Source organism: Acinonyx jubatus, chromosome D2 (genome assembly GCF_027475565.1).
Source record: "Acinonyx jubatus isolate Ajub_Pintada_27869175 chromosome D2, VMU_Ajub_asm_v1.0, whole genome shotgun sequence".
Classification (NCBI taxonomy): Eukaryota; Metazoa; Chordata; class Mammalia; order Carnivora; family Felidae; genus Acinonyx; species Acinonyx jubatus.
The window spans coordinates 71,600,055-71,626,517 of record NC_069393.1 but is presented as its reverse complement, the minus strand read 5'-3'; the positions used below and the strand labels follow the sequence as shown (position 1 = coordinate 71,626,517).

General features: G+C 50.1%; 2 protein-coding genes and 1 long non-coding RNA gene across 7 annotated transcripts in view; 2 read left to right on the top strand and 1 right to left on the bottom strand.

Moving 5' to 3' along the window:
• Window positions 1-11,900, top strand: part of HSPA12A (heat shock protein family A (Hsp70) member 12A) — a 165,566-nt gene extending 153,666 nt beyond the window's left edge. For 2 of the 3 annotated variants that reach the window (XM_053207359.1, XM_027063205.2), the window contains 5 exons: window positions 1,726-1,812; window positions 2,356-2,460; window positions 3,463-3,721; window positions 6,535-6,638; window positions 7,791-11,900. In XM_053207359.1, the coding sequence (XP_053063334.1) occupies window positions 1,726-1,812; window positions 2,356-2,460; window positions 3,463-3,721; window positions 6,535-6,638; window positions 7,791-8,428 (1,193 nt within the window). In that variant the 3' untranslated portion in view covers window positions 8,429-11,900. The remainder of the gene's footprint in view (window positions 1-1,725; window positions 1,813-2,355; window positions 2,461-3,462; window positions 3,722-6,534; window positions 6,639-7,790) is intronic. The other variant, XM_053207360.1, reaches the window with a different exon arrangement.
• Window positions 8,660-13,181, bottom strand: LOC106974139 (uncharacterized). Its single transcript, XR_008292221.1, has 3 exons — window positions 12,966-13,181; window positions 12,471-12,599; window positions 8,660-9,795 (listed from the first exon to the last, which is right to left on the bottom strand). It is a non-coding gene; the product is annotated as an uncharacterized LOC106974139 (long non-coding RNA).
• A 97-nt stretch (window positions 13,182-13,278) lies between these two features.
• CD2H10orf82 (chromosome D2 C10orf82 homolog) lies at window positions 13,279-20,261 on the top strand. 3 transcript variants are annotated; one of them, XM_027063202.2, is made up of 6 exons: window positions 13,279-13,449; window positions 14,614-14,682; window positions 17,330-17,548; window positions 18,979-19,165; window positions 19,681-19,778; window positions 19,900-20,261. In XM_027063202.2, exons 2-6 carry the CDS (start codon window positions 14,625-14,627, stop codon window positions 20,043-20,045), a joined length of 708 nt encoding a protein of 235 aa, XP_026919003.1. In that variant the 5' UTR covers window positions 13,279-13,449; window positions 14,614-14,624; the 3' UTR covers window positions 20,046-20,261. The 3 variants fall into 3 exon arrangements, with proteins under 3 accessions (XP_026919003.1, XP_053063338.1, XP_053063339.1); XM_053207363.1 differs by having other exon boundaries at window positions 17,330-17,650; XM_053207364.1 differs by having other exon boundaries at window positions 13,279-13,481; window positions 17,330-17,650.
• The last annotated feature ends 6,202 nt before the right edge of the window (window positions 20,262-26,463 follow it).

Sequence of the window (26,463 nt, the reverse complement as noted above, 5' to 3'; positions counted from 1 at the left end):
GGGAGGGGCAGAGAGAGAGGGAGGCACAGAATCTGAAACAGTCTCCAGGCTCTGAGCTGTCAGCACAGAGCGTGACGCAGGGCTTGAACTCACAAACCGTGAGATCATGACCTGAGCCGAAATCGGACACTTAACCGACTGAGCCACCCAGGTGCTCCTTGCTTGGTCATTTTTTAGGACTACCATTTGTTAGCCGTCTAGATTGTTTTAGCAAACCAAATGCCCCCAACAAGGTCCGCGATAGAAGTTCATGGGGAGCCAGTGCTGGGAACAGGAGTTTGGGGATCCCTCCCAGGTCTGCAGGGACTCTTAGATCCGAGGGCCTCACCACTGTACTCCAAGGCCCAAGGAATTCAGAGCTGACAGGCACTTGCCATTCTAATCCCCAGGGAAGACATTGTTTTGCAAACACAGTGCTCCTTGCTACAAGAGGCTAGAGGGTCAAGGGTCCTTAACTGGATAACTAACAACAGACGGATTTATAAGGCACTTCCAAGTCAGCAGCACCAGTTTAGGGACGGGAAAAATTGGTGGGGGGCGAGGTTGTGGGATGGGGCAGCAGAGCAGTGGACAGAGACTTTATCTGTGAAGTTGGGGGTTGCTCTAAGTTGTTCACTGTAGTGGCCATTTCTTGGGTAGCAGGTCTCATACTTGGTGCTTTGCCTTCCTTATCACCTACTGTGTGCTGGGTGTCACATTGGGTGCTGAGGAAAAATCGGAGAACCAGTCCCTGCTCTGCTGGTGAGGAACTGAGGCCAAGTGTTATTATCCCCATTTTATGGATGGGGAAGGTGAGGCCCAGAGGGGTTAAATGATTTGCCCCACTTCCCACCTCGGCTGTGCCCTGCTGGTTCCCAGCTACCCTCTCGCGGCACCTTTCCCATCTCCTAATATTCGTATTCTGCTTTTCCAGATTTCAGTGTAAATCGTTAAATCTCAAAGGCATGAGGGTCCATGGCCCAAGGGTTGATTTTGAGCTGCAAGACAGAGTCGTGGGAACTGCAAGTCCCTTAACCTTGTCTGACCTGGTTTCTTCCTCTGAACAGAAGGATGATGATTTGTGCCTTGTCTGCCTCACAGAGCTGTCGGGGGGCCTATGAGGGATGCAGTGACCCCACCCAAGGCGTCACAGCCCCTCAGCGCCCCGGGGCCACAGCCATGTTGTTCCCCAGTGTTAGGAAAAAGGTGGCCAGGGCTTTGCTAGGTTTGGATGGGCCACCTGTGGCTGAAGCGCCACCTGGTGGTGGAAGAGTACATTGGCTTCACCCAGGTCGGGGAAATGGCTTCCATGCAGTTTATCCAGCATCCAGATTAGGAAAACATACCCGACATTCCTTGCAGCAGACAGAGTTCCTTGAGGTGAAATTATTTAACCAAGTGCACTGCAAGCTTCTTGGCAGACAAGTCCCTCCCTGGGACAGCAAAGCCAGGAATTTGGTTGATTTATTAACCCTTTACCCCAAAAAGTGTCACTGGGGGGGAAGGGCTTCTCCAGGGTGAGCCTTCCAGCAGGGTACAGGCCCAGCTGCCATGCAGTGAATAGACAGGCGCTGGTGAAAATGGTCTGGCTCTGAGGTGCCCAGTGTTGTGTTTATGTAATCATTTTGGTCAAGTATCGCTACACGTTCCCTCCCTAAACCTCACGCTGTTGCCTCCGCTGACTGCAGACGACTGCCAGCCTTTTCATGCTTTCTCACCCGTCCTTTTCTTTCTGTCGGCCACTAGCTAAGGAGCACATACGGCGTAATCGGCAGAGTCGGACCTTTTTGGTGGAGAATGTCATAGGAGAGATCTGGTCCGAGCTGGAGGAAGGTAGCGTCCTTGAACGTCCTTTGCCCCTTGCTGGATGCGTTTTGTGCTGCTGGCAAAAATGCATTCCTGTTTGCTCCTTTTGCATTTCTGGAAAATGTTCAAAATCGGTTGGTTTTAAAGACCACTGCGCCAAGGAGAACTTTTTGGGGCCTATAAGTTTGCATGTTACAAAACCATACAGACTCTTCCGAAGAAAAGCAGGAACTGGAGCTCCCCAGTTCCAGAGTAAGTCTTGGGTTAAACAGCAGGTCATGCGATGGCAGGACATTGTCCATTCGTGCCTGCCAGGTCTGCAGCAGCTTTAAAGATTCACTCGTCTGGGTTCTTTATCGCCATGCTCACCGGCGATGAGCACTCCTGGGCAGACACTACCCCGGTCTCTTCCGTCGGGAATAACTTGCCGAGCGGCTAATCAGCGACACCGCTGTATTAATGAGAAGTGTTGCCGGGAGTTTAGCTGGGTGTACCGAGTCATCACCCCCCAGCTTGTTTCAGGATGGGGCCGACCAGCGGCCGATGTAAAGGGTGGATGTTTTTAACCAGGTGACAAGTACGTGGTTGTGGACAGTGGCGGTGGCACCGTCGACCTGACTGTCCATCAGATACGGCTACCGGAGGGACACCTTAAAGAACTGTATAAAGCAACAGGTGAGCCCCCGCATGACCGATTTTCTCCTTCCTGAGCTGTTTCTCTCCTGTCCGATTTCTCTTGCTATTTCCTTCTCTCACTGCTGTCTGCACGTGGGATTCTAGGCCCCGAGGGGTACGATACCCAGATGCTTGTGTGGGGCCGGAGAGCAAGATGCAGTTAAATGCTCTTCAAAACACAAACCACCGTAGGGGCGCCTGGGGGGCTCAGTCGGTTGAGCGGCCGACTTCGGCCCAGGTCATGATCTCACGGTCTCTGGGTTTGAGCCCCGCGTCAGGCTTTGTGCTGACCGCTCAGAGCCTGGAGCCTGCTTCCGATTCTGTGTCTCCCTCTCTCTCTGCCCGTCCCCCACTCATGCTCTGTCTCTGTCTCAAAAGTAAATACACATTAAAAAAAAAAAAAGTTTTAAGACACAAACCACCGTAACTTGGGTTTTGGCATACAATGAGCCTGTTTTAGATCCTGGCCAAGGGAGTTTCTTTCTGGAAGTTCTGGAAGGATATGATTGTCATCTGATTTGTCACCTGTGTTTTAGTGCCACGGTTAAGCTTTCTAGGGAGGTCTCGGGACACCCGGTCTTGGATCAAAGTTGCCAAAGCAAGCAACAGGCTCTCTCCCTTGATGGGGGTGGGATGATGAATAAGTAATAGATCACAGAGTCTCCTCAGTGGGCCTGCTGATTTTCCAGACCCTGTCCCTGGATTTCTTGGGTAGGAATACCGCGATGCTCCTAGTTACTTATGTGTATCAATTTTATTTAAAATGTAATTGATTTTAAGAAGTTTGTTGATGAGTGATTCTGTAGGGGAAAGTCTCTGCACCTAGAATGAGAAGAACTGGAGGGTTTTAAAGCTTAAGTAAAAACCGTAGCTGCTGTCTGTTTGCTCACTGGGCCCAAGTTCATGCGACTTTGTGTTTCAGAGAAGAACGCAGGGTAGGATGTCTCTCAGAGTCTGAATTCAGTTTTCACATGGCGGGCTCTCATTTTGTGCTTGACTCAGGTGGACCCTACGGATCCTTAGGAGTAGATTATGAATTTGAAAAACTTCTGTGTAAAATATTTGGAGAGGATTTTATCGAACAATTCAAAATCAAGCGTCCCGCGGCCTGGGTTGACTTAATGATTGCATTTGAGTCTCGTAAGAGGGCGGCTGCCCCAGACCGAACTAACCCACTGAACATCACCCTGCCCTTCTCCTTCATCGACTACTACAAGAAGTTCCGTGGCCACAGCGTGGAGCACGCCTTGAGGAAGAGCAAGTGAGTGGGATTCACCTTTGGCTTAGGCCATTCTAGGGGGTGGATCCTACCGAGGGGAGGGAGGAAGGGGGTGTGGATTCTGAGTTCCAATACTACACACAAGCTGTGTGACCTTGGCCAAGTGACTCACCTTCTCTGTTCCTCAGTTTTTTGTCTGGAAAATGCAAGCGATCATTCCACTTACCTCAAAGGGTTGTTGTGAGGATAAAGTGAGTTCAAAAGTTAGACACTTAGCACAATGCCTGGGACCTGAAAACTCCTGTTTCTGTGTTAGCTTTTATTATGTGCCAATAACCATAAGCTTTGTGAAAGCAGGAAATTTTGTGTTTTTGGCCTCTGCTGTATCCCTAGCATCTACAACAGAACCTGGTACAACGTAGAGGTGCTCAGTAAATATCTGTTGAGCAAAATCCCATGGGGCTCAGAGTCTCTTGGCTACAGGCAAGCGTTCGTAGCTCAGCTTATTGCAAAATGGACATTTGGAAGCTGTGTGAAAGCTGAATGACAAATTGATAGACAAAAATCACAGGCTTCTAAAAATCTTTTTATAGCAGAAGATTTCAAACATTCACTGTGCAAAATGAACCTCATGACACAACTTCAACAGCTGTCACCTCCTGGCCAGTCTAAATCCTCGTGCACGCTCTCCCAAGTATTTTAAAGCAAATCTGATCATCATCTCATCCATGAATATGTCAGTAGGTATCGCTAAGATAAATTTAAAATCATTACCATAATGCTGTTATCACGATCACGCTTGACACAAGTTCTTCAATATCTCAAATTCCCAGCTAACATTACAATTTTTCCAACTGCCTTATATATGTTTTTCAGTTTGCACTGATATCCAAAAGATGGCTCTCCATAGCGGTTATCTGATAGGCCCCTAAGTCCCGCTTACTATACGGGTTCCCTCTCCTGCGTTTTCTTTACAGTTTATTATTAGATGACAAAGCTGATTGTCCCATGGAGTTTCCCGCAGTCCGGGTTTTTTGTTTATCGTACACTCACGTAACGTGTTTGGTCCCCTGGTATTTTTGACAAATTGGCAGACGGAGCTAGAGATCTGGTCAGGTTCAAGTTTGAGTTTTTGGCAAACCTGCCTCATGGGTGGTAGTGTGTCCTCCTCTCACATCAAGTCAGGGAACACATGCTATTTGCTTGTTGCTTCTTTTGTGATGTCAGCAGCCACGGAGGGGAGTTGCCTAGGTCCGTTATGTTAAGGGATAGCCCCTTATTCTCTCACTCTGTCTTCATTTGTCAGCTAGCCTATTTCTGGAGAGAGAAACTCTTCTCATTGGTTTGATTGCACTGAAATACATTTCACATAGGAAAGACAGGACAAGTTTTTGGTTCTTTCTTTTCGTTTATGAATTTTTTGTTAAATATTGTTGATTTCCTAGCATTCTCCTAAGTGACAAATGCATTTTTTTCTTTTGTGGGGGCAGAAGGGGGTATTATTAAGGCTTCGTGGATTTAGGCATGTTTGACGTATTTTAAACCATGGCAGTTATATCCTTAGTGATGGTCAAAATGTCCCATCTTGGCCAGTAGGAGCCTCTTTAAGTTGGCTCCTGAGTCCTGTTGATGTGACATTTTGATCTGACTTCTGGCTCATCTTGTATATTCCCCATCCCAGATCTGCAATCGGCCATTTCTCTAAGAAGCCCAGGTTCCATTTAGTGGGAAATGAAGTGGATAGGATTGTAGGTCTTCTTGACCTTGGAGCAGGTCCCTAGCCAGACTCTGACTAGGCTCATGTTCTCTCTGTCCACTGGCCCCCTCCCCACAGGCACCTGTTCCGAGTCTAACCCCAAGTCCTTCTCCACAGTTCTGCGGCCTGTTAGCTCTCCTGGGGAGACTGGCCACAGCCAGCCACGGAGTCATTCCATGCCACACCACATTGTCCTGTGGCCGAGGCCGCAGAAAGATGCCTGGTCAGGGAGACCTGGCAGCACCTAGAATGTGAGGCTAGGAAGCGGCTGGTATGTGCTTCGCTTCAGGGACAGAGATGCCATTTGCTTGGCTTCTTTGAACTTGAGGATGGGTGGGGCACATGCAGTCCCTGGCATTCCTTTAGTGCCAGAAAATTTCCAAAGTGTTTTCACAGATGTGGTATTGAACTTGATCTTGACAACCGCTGTGAGAAAGGTAAGACAAGTTGTGTTATCCTTGATTTCCAGACACGAGACTGGGGCTCAGACAAAATGCAGGCCAGCTTGTCCCAAAGTCCCGCAGCCTCTGAGTGGTGGAGGCTGTCCCGGAGCCCAGCAGTCCTGGCTCCTTGTCTGGTGTTCTTTCTGCTCTGGATGTGCTGCACCTTTGACAGAGAAAGGGGCATCCTGGTAGGACGGGGCTTCTCACTGTCAGGGGACAGGTGCCTGCAGGGCTCAAGGAAATGCACTTGAGCACACAGGTCTGTGGCCAGATGCAGCAGCACCATGGACACATCATATGAGCCTTCAATGGACCTGAATCCGACTATCGCTTGACTATAAAATGTGGTCATTCAAACGAGACAGACCCCTTCCCTTCTTTCCCTGTCTTTTGCACTAGATTTCGGCTTCCACTATCCCAAGGGAAGGCTGGCCACAACACAAAGCAAAGAGAAAACCAAGAGGCTATGTCTTAGCTTTTGAGCATCTAAGGGTCTGGGTTGTGGCAGTCGAAGGTATTTCCAAGGACTTTCAAACCCTTCGGTTCCCTTAAATGTGACAGCTGTTCTGTTCTGTCAGGGGCCATCTCTGCGCACAGTAGCCTGGGTCTCCTCCATACTCTCACTTCTCATTTCTCTCTGTGCCACACCCCCACAGCGTGGATTTTGTGAAGTGGTCCTCGCAGGGGATGCTGAGGATGAGTCCGGATGCCATGAATGCCCTTTTCAAGCCAACCATTGACAGCATCATTGAGCATCTCCGTAAGTATGAGCCAGGACTCGGCCACTCAGTGGGGCAGAGCTGAATGGGGACTGACTTTTCTGGCATGACCAGCTAGAGCATGTGAAGTCAGACTGGCAGGGGGTCAGGGGCTGGGAGCCACAGGCCGGGGCCTGGGCATGTATGCGGGAGGTTGCTGGGCATAGGCTCTCCAGATCCCTCCCCTCAGGTACCGCACAGCAGCCCAGAGCCTGTCTTCACCTGGGCCTTGAGTTTGGCTTCGAAAGTCAGGGAGCCGGGAACTCTGCAGCAGTATTATCCTGGAGTGACAGGGCCTAGGGAATGCACAGTCTTTGCTTTATCAGGATGCATGGGGAACCAAAATCTTTGCTGGGGAGGGGGCACACTTACGTGGACCAAAGAAAGGTCTCCTGGGAGGGAGCAAACAGAATCTAGCCCTCAGGGGCCCTCCCTCAGGGACACACAGTAGACTCCCCGGGGACCTTTTTCAGTATCCAGGCTCCCCATTCACTTCCCACCCCACACCGACTTGATCAGAACCTCTTTGAAAACCAAATAATACTTTTTATAACAGCCTGCCTTGACTTAGTTAGCAGGACCACAGGTTTGGAGAATGTCAGGAGTATTTATTTATGCCTAGCAAATCATTCCTTGAAATGATCACCACCTAGCTGTTAAAATGTTTCCACTTAGCAATAGCTTTGGTTTTTATCCCTGAGCATATAGGTGTGCAAACCCCCTTCTGAAGACCATCTCTACAGGGACACCTGGGTGGCCCAGTTGGTTAAACATCCAACTTTGGCTCGGGTCATGATCTCACGTTTCGTGGGTTCGAGCCCCGCGTTGGGCTCTCTGCTATCAGCTCAGAGCCTGCCTCAGATCCTCTGTCCCCTCTCTGCCCCGCCCCCACTCACGCGCTCTCTCTCTCTCTCTCTCTCTCTCTCTCTCTCAAAAATAAACATTAAAAAATTCTTAAAATAAAATTTAAAAAATAATAAAAAAATAAAATAAAGGCCAGCTCAAAAAAAATTCTGTTCAGCCAGCTCAGACAGGTCTGAGTGGGCCCAGTGGGGCCACATGGTTTTGTCTATTTGCCGCATTCTTAGGCCACCAGTACCCCTCAGCAGCTGGCTTTTGGTGATAGAGTGCTGTCCCTTCCTCTTTGCTTTCAGGGGACCTGTTTCAGAAGCCCGAAGTGTCCACGGTCAAGTTCCTCTTCCTGGTGGGAGGCTTTGCGGAGGCACCCCTGCTGCAGCAGGCGGTGCAGGCTGCCTTCGGGGACAAGTGTCGCATCATCATCCCCCAGGACGTAGGCCTCACCATCCTCAAGGGCGCTGTCCTCTTCGGCCTGGACCCCGCCGTCATCAAGGTGCGCCGGTCGCCCCTCACCTACGGGGTGGGCGTGCTGAACCGCTACGTGGAAGGCAAGCACCCCCCCGAGAAGCTGCTGGTGAAGGACGGCACTCGCTGGTGCACCGATGTCTTCGACAAGTTCATCTCGGCCGACCAGTCGGTGGCCCTGGGGGAGCTCGTCAAGCGTAGCTACACCCCGGCCAAGCCTTCCCAGCTGGTCATCGTCATCAACATCTATAGCTCCGAGCATGACGACGTGAGCTTCATCACCGACCCGGGGGTAAAGAAGTGCGGTACCCTCCGCCTGGATCTCACAGGGACCAGCGGCACAGCCGTGCCCCCCCGGAGGGAGATCCAGACCCTCATGCAGTTCGGGGACACAGAGATCAAGGCCACAGCCATCGATATAGCCACCTCGAAGAGTGTCAAGGTTGGGATTGACTTCTTAAATTACTAATGGGCCCTCCCGCCGCCTGCCCCGCCCTTGGACCCGGCTCACCTGCGTCTGCTGACCTCAACCCTGACTGTTCTTTCCCTGTCCTTGACCCTCAGCATCGCCCACCTGGATTTCAGCAGGGAAGATGGGAACCACCAGGGCTGGAAATAATCAGGGGTTTTCGAGGGCACACTGGAGTCAGAACAACTGTCGGAAATCGAGACTGAGGTTTGGGAATAAGAAATCCGAGGATCCTGGGAGAGCAGCTCGTTTTTATAGGTACAAAGTGGTGAAACCCGCACCCGCCAAGGGAATCGGTCCACTTCTGCAGCTGCGACTCAGCTTGCTTTGAACGCATCTCCGGTAAGCAGGACTCAGGATGCCTTGTCGCTGTCTTTCTAGGTTGGACGTGAGATCTCTGCGTCAGGAGGAGATTCTTCATCTATTTGAGACGTTTCTTTGTACGTTTCTTGGGGGATGGCAGTCAATATAAAATGCCACCCATCTGCAGTTAATTTCTTGTCATCACCATGTGATTGAATGTGGTGATTCAGCAGGAGCTTGGAGCATTTTTAGCTGGTAGGAGAAGACTGCCCACGCGGGGCACTATTTTAGGTTCTCGTAATTTGAATTCTGAATAGGTTCAGTGAGGAGTAAGGATAGCCAGCTAATCGGCTAGGATTTGAGTGAGTGGGAGGACAGACACCTTAACTTTTCAGCAGGTGAAGACTTGCTTTGAGGGAAATGGACATTAAGGCACTGCTGACTTCTCCCGAATCATATGCTGCGACATCGTTCCCCGGATGCCAGATCCTGACTCCTGGATTCATAAGTGATTCGAGTTAACCTTAGTAGACTTCAGGTGTCAGGAAAGGAGCCTGCAGTCTGCGTTGTTCACATCAGCAAGCCCAGGATCTGGAACGGCTCCACACCTCGACAAGCGTACATGTTTTAAACTAACTCCCTCCTCGCCGTCATCTCCCAGAGCGTTTCAGCCACGTAGTCCCACATTTCAGGAGGAATACATTCGTGATACATGGGTAGAGAATCTACATTATGAAATGTTACCCTGGAATCTTCAGTTTTTTTTTAAGTGTATCTACAAGGAATTCCTAGATCTGTCCTTGATGAATTCAGTCAGGTCTTTTTCAAAGCAGATTGACCTGTGGATCGCCCTCGTGCCTGGCCGCTTCTTAAAAGTGGGTTCCTGGAGCCTATTCCTTTTACAAATGGAGGCTGGGTCTTGAGGAGGGGGACCAGCGCCTGCGTTTTCAGTGGATACCACGGGGACTGTGGTTCCAGGGGAGTCCAGGAACTCCTGACTTCAGGTTTTGGTGCAAGCTGAAATCCTGACCACCAGCACCTGCAGTCTTCCAGTCTGGGGCTCCCTGACAGACAGACAAGTGAAGAATTGGGGTCTCACACTTTGCCCTTTGTGAGCGAGGCGGGGGCTCCACCTGGCTTGGGTGTGGTGCTCTTGGCGCTCACAAGAAGGGCCTGCGAGGGAAGAATGTTGGAAGGAAGGCACCCTGCGAATGGCCCGAGGGACCCACTGGCTTGTCTGCTGGGACTCATTCTGATCTTAAATCACCGGAGGCATGCATAACGAATGAAGGGAAGATGAGCTAAGGAACTAACTTTGAATGCAAGCTGGATTCACCCACCCATTCCGTCGCCAATATGCAGATTTGACGCCGCTTTTCCAATGTCATTTGAACACGTCTTCTTGTTCACGTGGCCTGCTGCAGAATTCCCTGCTCGAATGTGAAACTCGAACAAAGCACCGAACTGGAAAACGCTGGTCACATAACTTAGTAGCGGGATCTCGTGTCCAGGCATCAAGGTGTGTTTGCTAGGCTTCTCTTCTGCCTGCTCTGCTTCAAAAGCTAAATGTTCTGGGTCTTTCTTTGATGTTGCCAGCCATACTCTACAAATAAGACTTTTTGATTTAGTTATAAGTAATATAATTTTATGTACATACAATATTAGAATATTGTACAGAATCTTTATTTCTACAATGTGCTTTTCTTGTCAAAAAAAAAAAGAAAGGAAAATGCTCTTTGAATTTTACTGATGACATTGCTGCCTTTTCATTTCCATGGCTTTATTTTTTAATTGCGCTTATCGATCTGTACCGATGCTAAGCTATGGACCGTGTATGCAAGGCCAAGCAATAGTCACAGGTGCCAAGGGTCAGAATACTCTGGAAAAAGGGACAACGGCTGGATCAACAGCTTCGTCAGACCTTGCCTCACTTACATCCTTCCCAAAGTCTCACGGTTTATGTTTAAAAGAGCATAATAATGTATCGATGCTCCTGTCCGGTCTTTGAGAGCTGGACATTCTGGTTCTATAAGCAACAGGACTGTGCAGAAAAACCAACGAAACCTCTTTGCGTCCCCACAGGGCTTATCAGCTTCTCGTGGGGCAGGGCGGTCACTCTGAGGGCAAAGTGGGGTCCGTGTGCAGCACCGTCAGGATGACAGGGTTACACGCAAGGAATCGAGTGGTGCACAAATCCAGCCTTTCTGCTGGATTAAGTGTGAAAGTAATTTAGTTGGGTCTTCCTTTTTGGCCACTGTAAGGCCTTCCCACCTTTGCATCAGGCATGTCTCCTTCTCTATGATTTCTCTTTAGTGAGTTGGTTGAAATTTGCACTCTTGGCAAATAGGTGATGGAGAGGGGGGTGATAACTTTACTGGACTTTCTTCTGGCCCCAGGAGTCGACCCGATTAAAGGGAATCCCCAAATCCATCTCCCCTCTCCCTCCCGCCCATGGAATGACATATTCTAGAATAAGAACACTGGATGAATATGCTTGGACACGTTTTCTAATCTCAGAGAGTTTCTAAAAGGCCTGTTGTCATGACCATCACTCAGATGTCCCTGTCCCTGGTATCTGATCATGTTTTGGAAGCAAAACTGTCAGAGATTTCCTTTATAACTGCCCTTTCTGTACACAGCAGGCATTAATAAATGCTGAATGACAGACCAGTGACAGACATAGAAGATAGGCAAGACAGGAGACATACAGGCACTTTTGCAGAGTGATGACTGAGACTGAGTCCAGATTACAGAGCCTGCCCTACCCCTAGGATGTTATTTAGATCAAGTTTAGCTTCTAGAGTCTAGGACTGGTTAATTGCCAGGGTGGCAAAGAATCGCATGCCTCAATATAAACGGGAGTCAAAATGCATAATTAGTTGAAGATCGAATTTCACAGTTGTAGAGATGACGTCGCTGTGGTCAAGCTGCATATTTATGCTGGGAAATGACTTAAGTGGATGACTAGTATAAACGTCGTTGTCCGTTAGGTCACATCTCTCATCTGCTTGGACTATGGAATTTCATTCTAAAATATCAGCCACCGGGGTCTCATTCATTCACCACAGGATAAATTCACACTCCACAGAACCTTGCAGCTGTTCAAACTTGATGAGATTGTACCTGCAAACTCTGTCTTCACGGATGTCTAATAAAGCCAAACTCTGGATCTCGTGTGGCCCAAGTTGGTTTTTTTTTTTTTCCACTATGAATTTGTGAATGGAATTATAGATGCATCATCACTGACTTCCCCCTCCACCCCATCTCCAGTGGAGACTAGTTTTCAGATCTTGTCCTCAATGTTGCAAGCTTTTTAGCTTTTTTTTTTTTTTTGAATTAACTTTCATTCCAACTAGACTGGCTCCATCCATGTTCGTGGGCCCCTAGAGAAAGTGGTCTAGCCAGACAGAAGGCAGATGAGCCAGGGGGGCCTCTGACATCTCCACCACACCCAAATGAAGGGTGTTGAAAAAGAAGCAGAAATGTCTAGAACTGGTGCCTTGCCCTCTGCTATCCTAGCAGGCATGCCAAGCTGGCTGCTGTGTCTAGAGCCTCAAGTTAATTCCAGGGTCGCCCTCTAGAGTTGGCTCTAGAAGCTTCTGGAGAGTCTGCGGTGGACTCCTAGGATGCTGAGGGAGGTCTACATGGATTCTTCTTAAGTGGTACCTCATCTAAAGTTCACCTCCCAGGAAGCAGAGGCAGGGAAGGCTGGGGGATGCTGTACAACAAACCAACTTACCGGAAAGTGGTGTTTTCGGTGGCCACGTTTCGGTTTTCTCAGGCAGTCTGGAAAGGTCCTCATTCCCTCTATGTGGGTCACACAGTGGGCATCTTGGTTTCCATCCAATGAGATGAAGGCTCAGGTCCCCTTTAGTTCCCATAAAATAAGGACGATTAGAAAGGAGTGTGGCCCCCACTTCCCTGTCACCACTGCCCCTTCATTTTGGTGCATTGCCCCTTTCTGCAGCCCTACCTGTCCCAGGGGGGCAAGGGTGTCAAGGGAAATCTCCAGCCACGTAGGCTTCTCCTCCCCTCCCGGGCTGCTTCCCGTCCCCCCGCCAGTCCCTCACACAGCCCTGACTCCTGGAGGAAGTCCCCATTGAGACCACCGGGCCCCAACCCAGACGGTGCCACTGTCTACAGCAGTAAAGGCAGCTTTGACCTAGGTCCCCACACGTAGCGCTCTCCCCACTTACAAAGCCCAGAGGGGCTCAGCTGGGGGGAGATCACGTACCGAGAACGAGAAAGGGGAACAGCTTCCGAGACGAAATATTTACTGCGCCAAGCCCTGGATTTCATGCCGGGGGCCGACGCTGAGCCTGGAGCAGGGGAGGCATTCCCCGCATCCGCTCGTGTTCATCCGCGCCCCCTGGCCTGTGGGCCCCAGGTGAGGTCGTGGGCAGGAGGGTTGAGCAAGGGGGAGGGGCATCCAGGAGACCGGCCCCTCCTCCCCCACCTTCGGGGGGGGGGGGGGGGCGCGGGGTGGGTGAGCGCACAAAGGCCAGAGGGAAGGCTAAGGCCAGGAGGGCTGTTGGCCAGTGGGCCCGCCCAGGTGAGGACGTGGAGTGGGCCGGAAAGAGGAAGTGGGGGGCTGCGACCTCGCTTTCCGACCCCTTCCCGGCCCCCCCCCCCCCCCCAGCACACCTCCTCCCCACGCTCCTTCTCTCGGATTTCACCGCTCAGAGGAAGCCACCCAGGCCACCACCCACCTGCGCCAGGTGCGGCCCACAGGCCAGGGCCACACTTTGGGGTAACAGTTATGCTATAGAGGCCCTCAGGGTTTAGATGTCCCTCCTCGGGCGGGACAACCCTCAGACAAGTTACTTGGCTTCTCTGCGCCTTATTTTTCTCATCTGTAAATGGGGCACTCCCATGGGAACTCACCCTTAGGGCAGCTGTGAGGATTTGGCAAGAATACCGTCCTGGGTGCGCTGTGTCACAGCCAGTGTTCTGCAAATGTCTGAGCGTGTTCGAAATTCCCATCACTGCTGACTAAACCCTGACTGTGGCCCTCCCCCCGAGACCACGTGTCCTGACGGTGAAGGCCTCACTTTTGAGAAGTGACCTGCTTGGCATTGTAGCACTGGGCAACATCAACGGGTGCCCAGATGCAGGAGCTGTCCCTTTTGAGGGGACCCAGGCCATCCTGGAAGAGGGCGGGGGTCTGGCTGGGGGGGCAGCATCCCATCAACATGCTGCGGTGTCCCCCGCCCTACCTCTGCTCACCCATTCTTGGACTCTGTGCCCATCTTTGGGGACTTCTGAGCCCTTCCAGCCAGACCTTATTCGAATTCTTCATTGTTTAGCAGCATCCTTGGCCTCTAACTCACTAGATGCCAGTAGCACCGACCGCATACCCCAGTTGTGACAACCAAAAATGTCTCCAGACACTGCCAGGTGTCCTGAGGTGGCATTGGGGGACAGCCGAAGTCACCACTGCCACCTTTTCCACCTGGAACCACAAAGGCCCTGGGGCTGGGGGTGCTTCCTCTCTTCCCTTTTCTGAGGTTCCGGAGTTGCACGTGGGGGCTTCTGGGTCCTGCTCATCTTTGTATTTCTAACCTCGTGACAGTTGTTGGCCACAGTGAGCGTACAGTTCAAGATTGCTGGATGGATGGATGGATAGGAGGTTGGGTGGATGGAGGAGGTCCCAGGAGGGGAGACACTGGGGGAGACACTGGGGGACATGTAAAAGGTGAACGCCCCTTGGTAGTAGGCCACTGGTTTTATCTGCTGGTTCTGTGTTAAGATGGTGGTGCTGCCTCCCTTTCCCAACCCCCCGGCGGGGTCATTCTCCTCCCAAGGACTCTAGCACACGTGTGAGTTCTTGAGGCCGGGACATTCGATTAGATCATTTCATTCCCTCTGCCCTTCGTTAACAGAGAGTGAGATCATGGAGTCTTCCTCCAAGACCTTCATGAGACACCTGCCAGTCACACCAGGCTACAGTGGTAAGTGGTGACGTGCCCTGCCGATGTGCCCGGCAGAACCGTGGTCCTGCTCACCATCCCTGCCTTGGTCCGCTGTCCGTGTCTTTCTGGCCAGTTGGGCCAGTACAGACACGTTGGCTTCTTTAGGACCCTTGCAGAAAGCACTCCTTTGCCCAAGATGGCTGATAACGGGGTTCTGATGAATGGAGAGATACAATGGAGGCCAGATCTCCCAGGACATGGCCTCGTATGCGGGAAGCACCGAATGTCCCTTGAGTGCATTTGGACCAGGATAGACACACTGCTAAGGGGGCAGACACAATGAATAAGCTGAGGCCCTGTCCTTTTTCCCCAAGTCAAGCTTTCTCAAGTGTTGCACGAGGGTTGTTCTTATGGGCCATCCCTTCCTGTGTCCCCCAGAGGGAGAGTGGTCAAGTGCCCCGGTTTGTCTGGAATGGCCCTGGTTTCAGCACTGAAAGTCCTGTGTCCCAGGAAACCCCTAAGTCCTTGTCAAACGGATAATTGGTCATTCTACCCAATGGTGCTTCTCCTCAGGCTTCTGGGCTACGGGGGACTTACTAAGTCACGTCCCTGTGGCAGATGCAGTGGTCCTCATGGGCACTCCGCTCTCACAGATAGGTGTTCTTAGGAGAGGAGATGCACGGGGAATATTCCAAGGTGCCCAGCCTCACCCCTTATCCCACTGGCTGGTTAAGGGAACAGGCTTTGAGTTCTAACAAACTGAAGTTTCAGTCCCTGCGTGGCCACCGTGTGTGTGATTGTAAGAGTACTTTCTGTGGTAAGTATAAGTGTCTATTAAATGGGTATATTCGTTTCTTAGGGCTCTGTTTATTTTTTAAAAAATTTTTAAAAATACCTTATTTATTTTTGAGAGTGACAGAGTATGAGTGGGAGAGGGGCAGAGACAGAATCTGAGGCAAGCTCCAGGCTCTGAGCTGTCAGTACAGAGCCCAACGTGGGGCTTGAACTTGTGGAACACGAGATCATGACCCAAACCAAAGTCGGATGCTTAACCGACTGAGCCACCCAGGCGCCCCTCTTAGGGCTGTGTGTGAAACAACAGATACGCTCTCACAGCTCTGGAGGCTAGCAGTCTGAAATCCAGGTTTGGTTGGATCATGTTCTTTCCGAAGGCTCTAGAGGAGGGCCCTTCTTTGCTTCCAGTTTCTGGTGGCCCCTGCTGTTCCTTGGCTTGTAGCATCACAGCTTCAATCTCGGCCCCCATCTTCACGCTGCCCTGCATCTCGGAGTCTCTTTCTCAACCCCCTCTCCCTTCTCTTATAATGGAGTGCTTTCGACGAGTATCCTAAGAAGCTAAAGTGTCTGTCCTGGCGAGTCAGCTGGCCAGACATAGACAGTGGACTAAGGCAGAGACAGATGGATTTAGGGCGCATCCTCAGCCAAGGATAATCTCATTTCCCAGTCTTTCATTACGGCTGCAAAGACCTGTCAGGTAAGGTCCCATTCGCAGGTCCCAGGGGTTAGGACTTGGGCACAGCTATTTGGGAGACACAAGTCAAACCTCTACACAGGATAATGATAGATTTCTCATCAGATTGTTGTGAGGTTGGAAGGAGCCAGCGCACAGGCTATTTAAGACGTCCCAGCCCTTAGTAAGACTCAGCGAGCGTAGCTTGTGGTCCCCCGTGTGTGTGCACATATACAAGTACATAAAATCTCTGCAGAGCAGGGGAAGCCCTGGTGGCAGGGCCCCTTGGTTTCTATGGTCTCTTCCCCACCACACTGGGGTATCTTTTGACTGCCCCAGGGTTGGGGACACTGGCTGGTGGGTGGAGAACTTCAAGATCAGTTTAGAAATTAGATTCTTCCAGAAGCAGCTTTTCGCAGGGCGTAGGAGGCAGGGTTTCTGCTTTTAACTCCGTGGTCAGGTTTTCTTTAGGGACAAAGGCAAAATGTCCGGGCCCCGGGAACGAGTGAGGGGTATTTATGTATTTATCTATCTAGCCACTTAAAACCAAATTCTTAACCAGTTTTCCCTCATCCGTTCTTTAGAAAAAAAACAAAAAAAGAGTTTTATTGTGACAATATTATAGTCCCTAGGATTCAGCATCTAGTTTAAATAAACACTTGTGTTTTACCCATACTAATAGTAATGATTACATGTTATTTTGTGGGAAATGGCAAAAAATTGTTCCAGGGGGTGGGCCTCACAGATAATGAATTTACCTTTTTGTGTAATAGGTCTCAGCTTTTAATAAGCCCGCAATTTCCCTCGACAGTCCGACAAAAAAGATCCCAAATTGCATTTGGGATGTGTCAAGGAAAATAAGCTTTCTCTCTAAAAAGATGAAATAATTTCAATTACTCCTCAGACTATCATTTTGGCCGATTAAATGCTTTCCCCATTTGCTGTTCAGACTGACATCAGGGGCTTTGCTATCAAAGAATATGACTGTCATCGTCTTTGTTGAAACGGGCCGTCCCTCCCCAGCTCCGAGGTCATTTTTTTTTTGTGGCCTGGGGAGGGCCCGGCGCAGCGCAAACAGCCCCACTTGTGTTAATGGCCTTTGGGAAAACGCAGTGTCGTTGGCCCAGGAAGAAATGCCAAGTGGCGGGCTGGGGTTCCGGGGAGTTTCTGCAGGTTCTAATTGCCTCGCTGAAGGCCCTGATGCATCGGCTCTTGCAGGCTTCGTGCCCTACCTTAGCTGCCAAGAATCCACCAGCAAGGACAACATGTCCCACTGCCTGAAAACCTTCCAGGAAAGCACACGACGATATAAACACCAGCTGGAGGAGTTTCACTGCTCAGTGGCCACTGCCCGGAAGCTGAAGCCCATTTGCTCGGAGGAGACGGTCCTGCGGGAGCTGCATCAGTATTATCGGCAGTATCACCCCCTGAGTTTGGGTACCGGCTCCCGGAAACCTGCCCCCTTCCCCCCTGGACACAAGTGCAGGGCCCGGCAGGCCCCAGGGGACACAGAATCCAGCACCCGTGCCAAATCCCCAGGTGGTGGTGCGGGATGGAAAGGCTTGGTCTCATAAGATGAGAAAGAAACGTTTCTTGGGGGGGCAGAGGGACACGGTCCCGGTCGGGCAAGAGGGTGCTGGGAACTGAGACCCCGGGCAAGTCACCAGGGGTGTTGGGACCTCACCTGCCCTCTCAGTACGTACGTACACGTGTTAGCTGCTTTGTGCTGGGCACCGTTGTTTCATGAACCGCGACGTCAGTGCTGTGACGGCGAGACTATGATTCCCACTTTAGAGACAGGGAAAGTGAGTCTGCAGAGGTGGTGGTGACCCTTGTCTGAGGTCAGACCTCGGCTCGAACCCGGCTCTTCCAGGTGCTAGCTGGGTGGGAAGGGGTTGGCCCTGAACAACAACCGCAAAAGCGATGACAGAAACAACTGATGACGTGATTGCGTGTAACGCTAATCACAGCCATGAGTTGCCGTAGACCATTTTTAAGGTCTAAAGGCCTGTAGGAAAAGTAACGAACTCCAGAACTGCCTTTATTATTATTACTCTAATTGCTTGGGGTAGCAGACTCACATGCGTGTTGTGCTTTAAAGTTTTCCAAGCCGTAACATCTGCCTTCAGAGTTTAGGATTTAGCCCAGTTCTGTGACTGTCTGCTGAGTGACGTAGGGCACATTGCTTCCCCTCTCTGGACTACAGCTCCTTCATCCAGTGCGGGGAAGGATGGACAAGAGGCTCCCTAGGGTGCGCTCCCGCTCTGAGGTTCTGGGACTCGGTGGCCTAATTCTATTCTGACAGCAGCTAGAAGAGGCAGGCGGGCAGTTACCTTTCATCTCACAGATGTGAAGTCGCTCAGGGTCAGCGCCAGAGTCACTCGTGACCTGAAGGCAGTTTCCTGGTGCTCAGCCTGATATGCTTCCTTCTGACCTGGTTGCTTCTCCTGATTCCTTTATGTGCACGGTCAGAGCGCAACGTGGGAAGCTTCTTGATTAATCTGAGAGAGGAGCAGGATCCGTTGAAGGGGGAGAACTAGAGAATCAGACGCAGGCTTGAAGCCTGGCCCTACCTCTCCCTTGCCGCGTGACCTTGGCCAAGACGCTCTTAACTTCTTTAAGGTCTCGGTTCTTCCTCTGTAAGGTGTAGGTAATTACGGTGTCAAGTTCTTACAGTTCGTGAGAGAATGAAATGGGAGGGAATTTGCAAAGCCCCTACCAAGGTGCCTGCTACTCGGTGTCGACCAACCCGCGATAGCTGCCCTTAGCACGTCTGGGGGCCTCTCGGGGTTCGCCAGCGTAGCTGGTGGGGTGCCAGCTCACTGTGTGGCTTCTCAAAGCCCTCAGAAAGCATGGTGTCTTTACAGAATGCAAACACGTAAAGAAACCTCTCCAGGAGCCTCCAGTTCCCGGCTGGGCTGGCTACCTCCCGAGAGCCAGGGTCACGGAATTAGGCTGTGCCACGAGGTACACTGTGATGGCCAGAAACTGCTACAGAGACTTCCTGGACCTCGTGGAGCAGGCCAGGAAGGCACCCCTGAAGCCATATGAGGAGTAAGTCTGGCTTGGGGCGTGGCTGCAGGTGACAGGAGCCGGGGCGAGAGCAGTTGTCGGGCTGGGGCGTTCCCGGATGCCCCATCCCAGCTCTAGGGGGCCTTTGGTTTGTTTTACAGAAGGGGCCTCGTTTGTAACGGGGGCCTTCAAGGTGGGCCGCTCCCCTCCACTCCCCACCCCACCCGCCATTTGCCAGAAGCCCTGCTTGCGGTCCTGGCTGGTTTGCAAGGCAGAGGCCGGGAGGAAAAACCAACAGGGCCACGTGTGTGTCCTGGCAGCAACCTACGGCCCAAGGGCACCGGGGGAGGGACATGGTGTGGCACCGCATAGGGCAGCTCTTTGGCCTCAGTTTTCCCTTCTGCAAAATGGAGATACGATAATCCCTTCATTTTAGGATGAATCGTAAGGACTAGAAAGAAACACGCTGTGCTCACGCAGGACGTGCAGAGATGGTATTTTTTCTATTATTAAAAAAAAAAAAACCAACGAGTAAGTCTATGACTTCTGTTCTTCAGAATATACGGAGTTGGGTCCACACAGCCTCCTTCTCCTTCTCCAAAGGTTTTGCAGCACCAAGGGCTACGGCCAAAATATCCGGAGTTTTCTATCCCAGGTAAGGGGGGGAGTCCTTCTTGCCTTCCTACTCCTTTTAAAAGGGGGATGAAATGTTTGCGGAGCCTCCCTGCTTAGCTGGGCCATCTGCCTGCAACTGGTGGGGACGGTTTCTCTTCCAGGTGGTAGCTGTCCTGCCCACGGAAGACCCCTGACAGAGGACCCCAGGCCTCCAGTGACGTGTGGCTGTGCCCAGAGATCAACTATGTCCTGCAACGGGAAGATTTATCTAGAGCCTCTGTCCTCAGCAAAGTATGCAGAAGGCTGATGCAGACGGCCTCTCAAGGAGAGGTGAACTTCAAGGGGGGACTCAAAAGCTCACCATTCTTACATGAGAACCAGGCCCTGACCCACACCCAACAGGCACTACGGAACTTTCAAAACCTAAGAATCCTTTCGACTGCCACCTGCATCCTGTTTGGCAATAGCATGTCATTAATGATAAAGGCCTTTTATTGTGTGGGAATAAAGAGGATGCTTCTCAGCATGCTGAAGGTTTCTATGGCGAGGGGGGTTGCAGGTTACGTTGACATTCAGACGAGCTAGGGAGAGGCCCATCTCATCCTTACCTTGAGGTGACCGTGTGCACCTGGATCAGACTCTTCCTGAAGCCCTAGCCCAGCCTCTCACCATCAGTCCCCGTCAGCCATCTTGGGTCCTGACATGGCAGTTCCCACCAGTGGCACAGATGCCATGCCCAGCCAACCCTGCTGTCTCAGAATCCCAGTCCCCAGGTGAGCCGGTGACAGGCACGAGGTGTATTCATTTCATCAGGCTTCTGTGACACTGCCTCAGAGAGGCACCAAAAGATGACGGAAGTTTATTGCCTCGCAGTTCTGGAAGCTAGAGATCCAAGTTCAAGGAGTGAATAAGACCACACTACCTCTGCAACCTTAAGGGCGAACCCTTCCTTGCCTCTTTCCAGCTCCTGGTGGTGGTTTGCTGGCAATCTTTGGGCTTCCTTGGTACGTAACTATAATGTCTGTCTTTATCGTCCCGCAGCATCCCTCTGTGTCTCTCTGTCTTCGCGTGGCAGTCTTCTTGAAGGACACCTACAAAGAGCCTATTTCCAAATAAGTCATAGTCTTGCGTGCTGGGGGTTAGGACCTCGATATATCGTTTTGCGGGGACACAGTTCAACCCACAGCACGGGCTTGCCTCCTTCTGCCGCTAACAGGCACTCTCTCTGACCTCGCTCGGCATCCGCTGGCACTCAGAAGGCCTCAAATGCAGCTCCTGGTGCAGTGAGACCACTGCAGGCATCAAAAGGCTCAGAAATGGGCAGAGCCAAAGGACACAGTACTGTACCGTTGGGGGTTTTGCCCAGGGTGGGAATTTTCACCAGGGTTCCCTGGGCAGAAATCAGGTGTCAGATCTTTACCTCTGATGAGTGGAAAGAGCTTTGATGAGAAAAAAGTTACCTATTTGTTTTTATGAGCCTCCTAGTGGGACTCAGTATTCCCTTCTCTTATGCAACAAACCCTAATAGCCGTACCTATCACCATCACCTTGTCCTAATGGAAACCACAGATCTGTTCCTGTCATCTGACGCTTGTTGCAAACAGCTTAAAATAATGTCAGTGCGGATCACCACTTTATAATTATGTAGTTGTTCAAGCTACTTTCTCTACCCTCTAGTATATTGTTATTCAATCTATATATGAAGAAACACACGGTGAGCTCACAAATTTGTCCTATTTAATATTTTGATCATATTTCACATAATCTCATGTATTTGACTTTCTGCATCTAAAAGCGTTGTGAGAAGACGCTCACAGCTTTCACCAGACAGCCAGAGGGGCCCTGGCACCGAAATGTTTCCTTGTCCAGGGAAACAACTGAGGATGTGTGTACAGGGTGATTATCATACAAAACAAAACAACAACCCAAACCCCGTAAGACTTGGGATTACAATATATCCCTTTATTAAAAAATAATGTGAGAGAAGAGTACTGCTATGGACAAATATTTATAATACAGGACATGAAAAACGACATAAAATGTGTAATAACAGCGAGCCCACACGCGCGCACACACACACACACACACACACACACACTATGATCTTGTTTTTTATTTTAAAAACAGTTGTGGGAGGGGAGAGAATGCTAACCCATGGTGCTACCAAATGGTTATTTGAATGATGATATACCACTAGTTATTTTTATTGTCTTGTGTGCGTGCTTTCCAATTTTTCACAGCCAACAGGTATTGTTTTCATAATCAGGAAAAGATGTTATTTTTAAAGATCTCGGCTGTTTTCATCTTCTTGAGATCGTATGTTTAGAGGCAAAAAGCCATATCTCAGTAGAAGGTAGCTGGCATCTTGTTCAAAGGGCTGGAAGAGACTATAGATAAGATTTTTTCCAACTTTCTTAAAACCCTGGGACCCCACTATCCAGAAAGGAAAGCAGGAGATAGATCCTCACCTACCTGGGGCAGGTGGTCCAGCCTGCCACGCCTCTGCGGCACTCAGAAGAGAGCGACGCCAAAGAGGTGTCTTTCTGGTCACCTCTTCCAAACCCACAGAATTTGCAGATGATTGCTCTGGACTCAAGGTTATTTAGCTCTTTGCCCTTGAAATAAGGGGTTCCAGGATTGAAATGATTCCTTGCAAGGAGCCCTCATCTTGATCTTATCTGCGGTATCATATAGCACATCAGTATTTAAGTCACTGACTAATCCATTTGGTACCACCTTTAAAAATTGGCTGCAAGTGTGAAACAAAAGCAAAAAACAACAACCCAGTGACAGAGGTAACGGGATCGAATAAAGGCAATCAAGAATTGTTTCATAGTATCTAATTCTTCTCCAACTTGGTGATTCAGATCACCAAGTTCAATGTGCAAATCTGTAACTCCTTTTGTAGAAGCAGTTCCACACTGCAATTCTTTTCCTTAATCTTTGTCCTTGCTGTTTCTCTCTAGCCTATAATTTCTGGAGCGTCATCTGCCGGGGGAGGTAGGGAGGTGATTTTACCGCGCTGCAAATTATCATTATTAGCACAAGCTGCATCCGTAATGAGCTCATTCTTGCCACTAAAAACAATTCCATTACCTGATAAGACAAATTTCCGTGGGTCTGGAGACACTGAAGAAACTGAGGGTGAGGGTTTGCATGGTTGCTTTTAACAATGGGTGGGCCTTTTGTGGGATAGTTTGACTTCTCTAGCATTAAAGTGCTCCTTTGTGGTCACTTCTTTATCTTCCTGTGTGAGAATCCCCCCAGAGGCCAGATACCGGGAGGAGATGGCCAGGTTTCTTGACCTCACTCCCCCATTCCACAGAGTAGTGACAGGCTGGCCCCAAACAGGATCTCGGTTACAGCTTTAACTTTGCTCCAGCCCAGCCACGAGGCCTGTGGCCAGGAGGTAGATCTCAAGTCTGTGTTTTTTTCCTGGCTGTGTGACTCTGAACACTTTCCTTAACCTCTCTCAGCCTCAAATTCCTACTGTGTAAAATGAAGAGAACAAAACAGGCCAGTCAGTAGCGCGATTGGTTATGAAGATGAAGAGATTAGGCAGGTATATCTGGTCCACACGTGCTCGGTAAATATTGTTATTGTCAATTACCATTAAGGTAAAGGGACCCGGGAACATTGCGGACATAGGTTGGGGATGGGGGTGTTCTGTCTTTGAGCCCACCCAGAGAATTATTAACAGAAAACGGTTCAGAACCCGGGCTCCTGGCCACTAATAAAATGCTCTCTTCCCTGCTGTACATTTCTTCCAGGGACTCTACCCCAGGAGGGAGGCAGGACACGCATGATTGGCCAATAATAAAAACAGAAGCGGCTGCTAATATCCTTACCTATGTCAGGCTCTGGCCTAAGTCATTTGCCGGGAATAGCTTATTTAAGGAATATTATTATAACCCTTTTGCTCTTGCAGATGAATAAACTGAGGCAATTTGCTCAGAAGCACACAGACAGTAAACGGCAGAGCCAGAACTTGAACCCAGGCCGTCTGAGGCCAGAGTCTGCCCACCTAACTTTCATGTCACATTGGCATGTCCTCCGTGGCCACTGTCACAGTAATGTGAACCACTGCTAAATGAGCCGTGGTTTCAACATCGAATCGATCCAGAAAGAAATGAGATGAGGGGATAAATGAGAAACGCGGAAGTTTAAGAATGTGTTAGAGCCAGTATAACGGGGCTCAGGATGTTGAGAGCCGGGCTCTGGGCGGGGGTTGGGGGGGGTGGGGGACTTCACGCGGGTTTGTGCCATGTGACTACTGGGTGATCTGGAGGGAGAAACTCGACCACTCCCAGCCTCAGTGTTCTGTTATAAAGTGATGCTTCCTTCTTCATGAGGTTGAGAGGATGAAATGGAATCAGGCACACAAAGGGCATGGCAGGGCGTTTTGCAGGCACAAGACTCACAGGCTAACCTTGACCAAGCTGAAGGCTCTAGAAAAGAAAAGCGACAAATCAGGGCCCCTGGGTGGCTCAGTCCGTTAAGCACCTGACGATTTCAGCGCAGGTCCTCATCTCACGGTTCGTGAGATCGGGCCCCGCCTCAGGCTCTGAGCTGACAGTGCAGAGCCTGCTTGGGATTCTCTCTCTCTCTCACACCCTCTCTCTCTCTCTCTCTCTCTCTGCCTCTCCCCCACTCTTTCTCTCTCTCAAAATAAATAAATAAACTTTCCAAAAAAAATAGGAAAAACAAAAAGGCAGAAGTTAAAAGGTTTATTTAAGGCCAGAGACTGGAGGCCCTGATCTCCCTGCCCTGCTCCTGGGCCTTGCTCATCAGCCCCTCTCCCACCCCAAGAGTTTCAAGAGCCGGGGTCTTGGCTCATTTCCCAAAAGGCCCCTGAGTTCCTCAAGCTTATTACCCCCCACCCCACCGCCCCCTGGCCTCTTCCCCAACAAATTCCCTGAAGTTTCCCCTGGTGCTCAGCCCAGAACCTGTGCTCCACAAGCGTGAGCCATCCTCAGGTGAGACGACCCAGCAGGGAGAGTCCCCAACTGCCCCCTCCTTGAAAGCCTCTGTTTTTCAGCTGAGGGGGAGGACTTGGTGGGGAGAGTGGGGTCTACCAGCCTCCATCAGTCTTCCAAAAGTAGGCCCCACAAAGGAGGCTAATGTGTCCCCAACAACAATCCACATTCATATTTGGATTCAAACCCGATTTGTTTGGATTCTCCAAAGGCTGAGGGGGAACATGTACCCCTACCTTTCCCGACCAGCCTGGGGTACCGTCAGGAAGGGCCACCAGGCATTCCATGGCCCGAAGGAGCTGAACAGCCAGCCTCAAGGTCCTTTAGGCCTCATTTCTGTTATGTGTTCTCCCGAAGGTCACGCCAAGGGCAACTGTGGCCAAGCCTCTCCATCAGGCTGCTGAGGCACCCCCCCCCCCGCCTCCCACAGTCCCAGACCCCCGCTTCAGGGTTTGGGGGCCGGCAGCTGCTAACAGACCTCCGGCTCAATGCCATTTTACCTAAAGCCGCTTCCGTTGGCTTAAGCTCAACACAATTTTGGCGATCGCTTATTTTTCAACCCATTTGTCTAAATGGCATTTTTGACTCATTTTTTAATTGGCATACACATTAATCACATGTGCAGCTTTGTGAAAGTTGAGGTTTTATTTCCCTTAGTTGTCTTTTCCCCTCATGTTTTCTACTTATGAACACTTTGAGGACCTTTTAGCCAATGTGTCTATAAAGCTTTCTGTGAAACTTATTGTCACGAAAGTGGCATTTTATTTGAGTGCTACCTCAGCTCCCTGCCCTGAAGGTGCCAATCCTTTTAATAAGCCATAAATCACTGAGGCCTTTCCTTCTAAAGCAAGGTTTGAAAACTTTCTCTCTAAAGGCCAGATAGTCTTTTTTTTTTTTTTTTTTCCTTTAATGCTTCATGGGCCATCTGGTCCCTGTTGCAAATACTCAATTCTGCAGTTTTAGCAGGAAAGCAGCTTTAGATAATATGTAAATGAACAAGTGTGGCTGTGTTCCCATAAAACTTTATTTATAGACACTGAAATTTTAATTTCATATCATTTTCATGTATCACGAAATAGTATTCTTCTTTTGAGTTTTGTGAAAAATTATTTAAAAACGTGAAAACTATTCTTAGCTGGAGGGCCATTCATACACAGGTGGCCCGCGGACCCTCATTTGCCGACGCCTGCCCTCAACAACACTTTAACCCAAGGGTGTGATGCTATGATGCTAGCCAGGATCTAATCATAAGTGATGCATTTTGTAAGTAATTTGGGTCATGCAGGTGCCCTCTTTTATTTATTTATTTTTTTTGAGTGCGCGCGCGCGTGAAAGAGAGAGAGAGAGAGAGAGAGAGAGCAAGGGAAGGGCAGAGAGAATCCTAAGCAGGCTCCAGGCTCAGCGAGGGGCTTGATCTCACAGCCTTGAGATCATGACCTGAGCCGAAATCAACGGTCGGATGCTTACCTGACTGAGCCACCCAGGCACTGAAGCAGGTGCCCTCTTAAGAGAGACCCCTTTGGGAAACAGAACCTCCATGCATCCAGAACACGGAACATAGTCCAAACCCACCTCCAAAAGGGAGCAGGACAGGGTGATGTGGAGCTCAGATCAGCTGGAAGAAAGCCTGCGACTGGTCAAAAGGCAGAGACAAAGGCCTGCCAGAGGCTTTTCATACCCCGCATTACAGTTAAAATCTAATTTGGATGAAAATAGATGCACAGAAATTAAATGTGCGTGTGAGGTTTT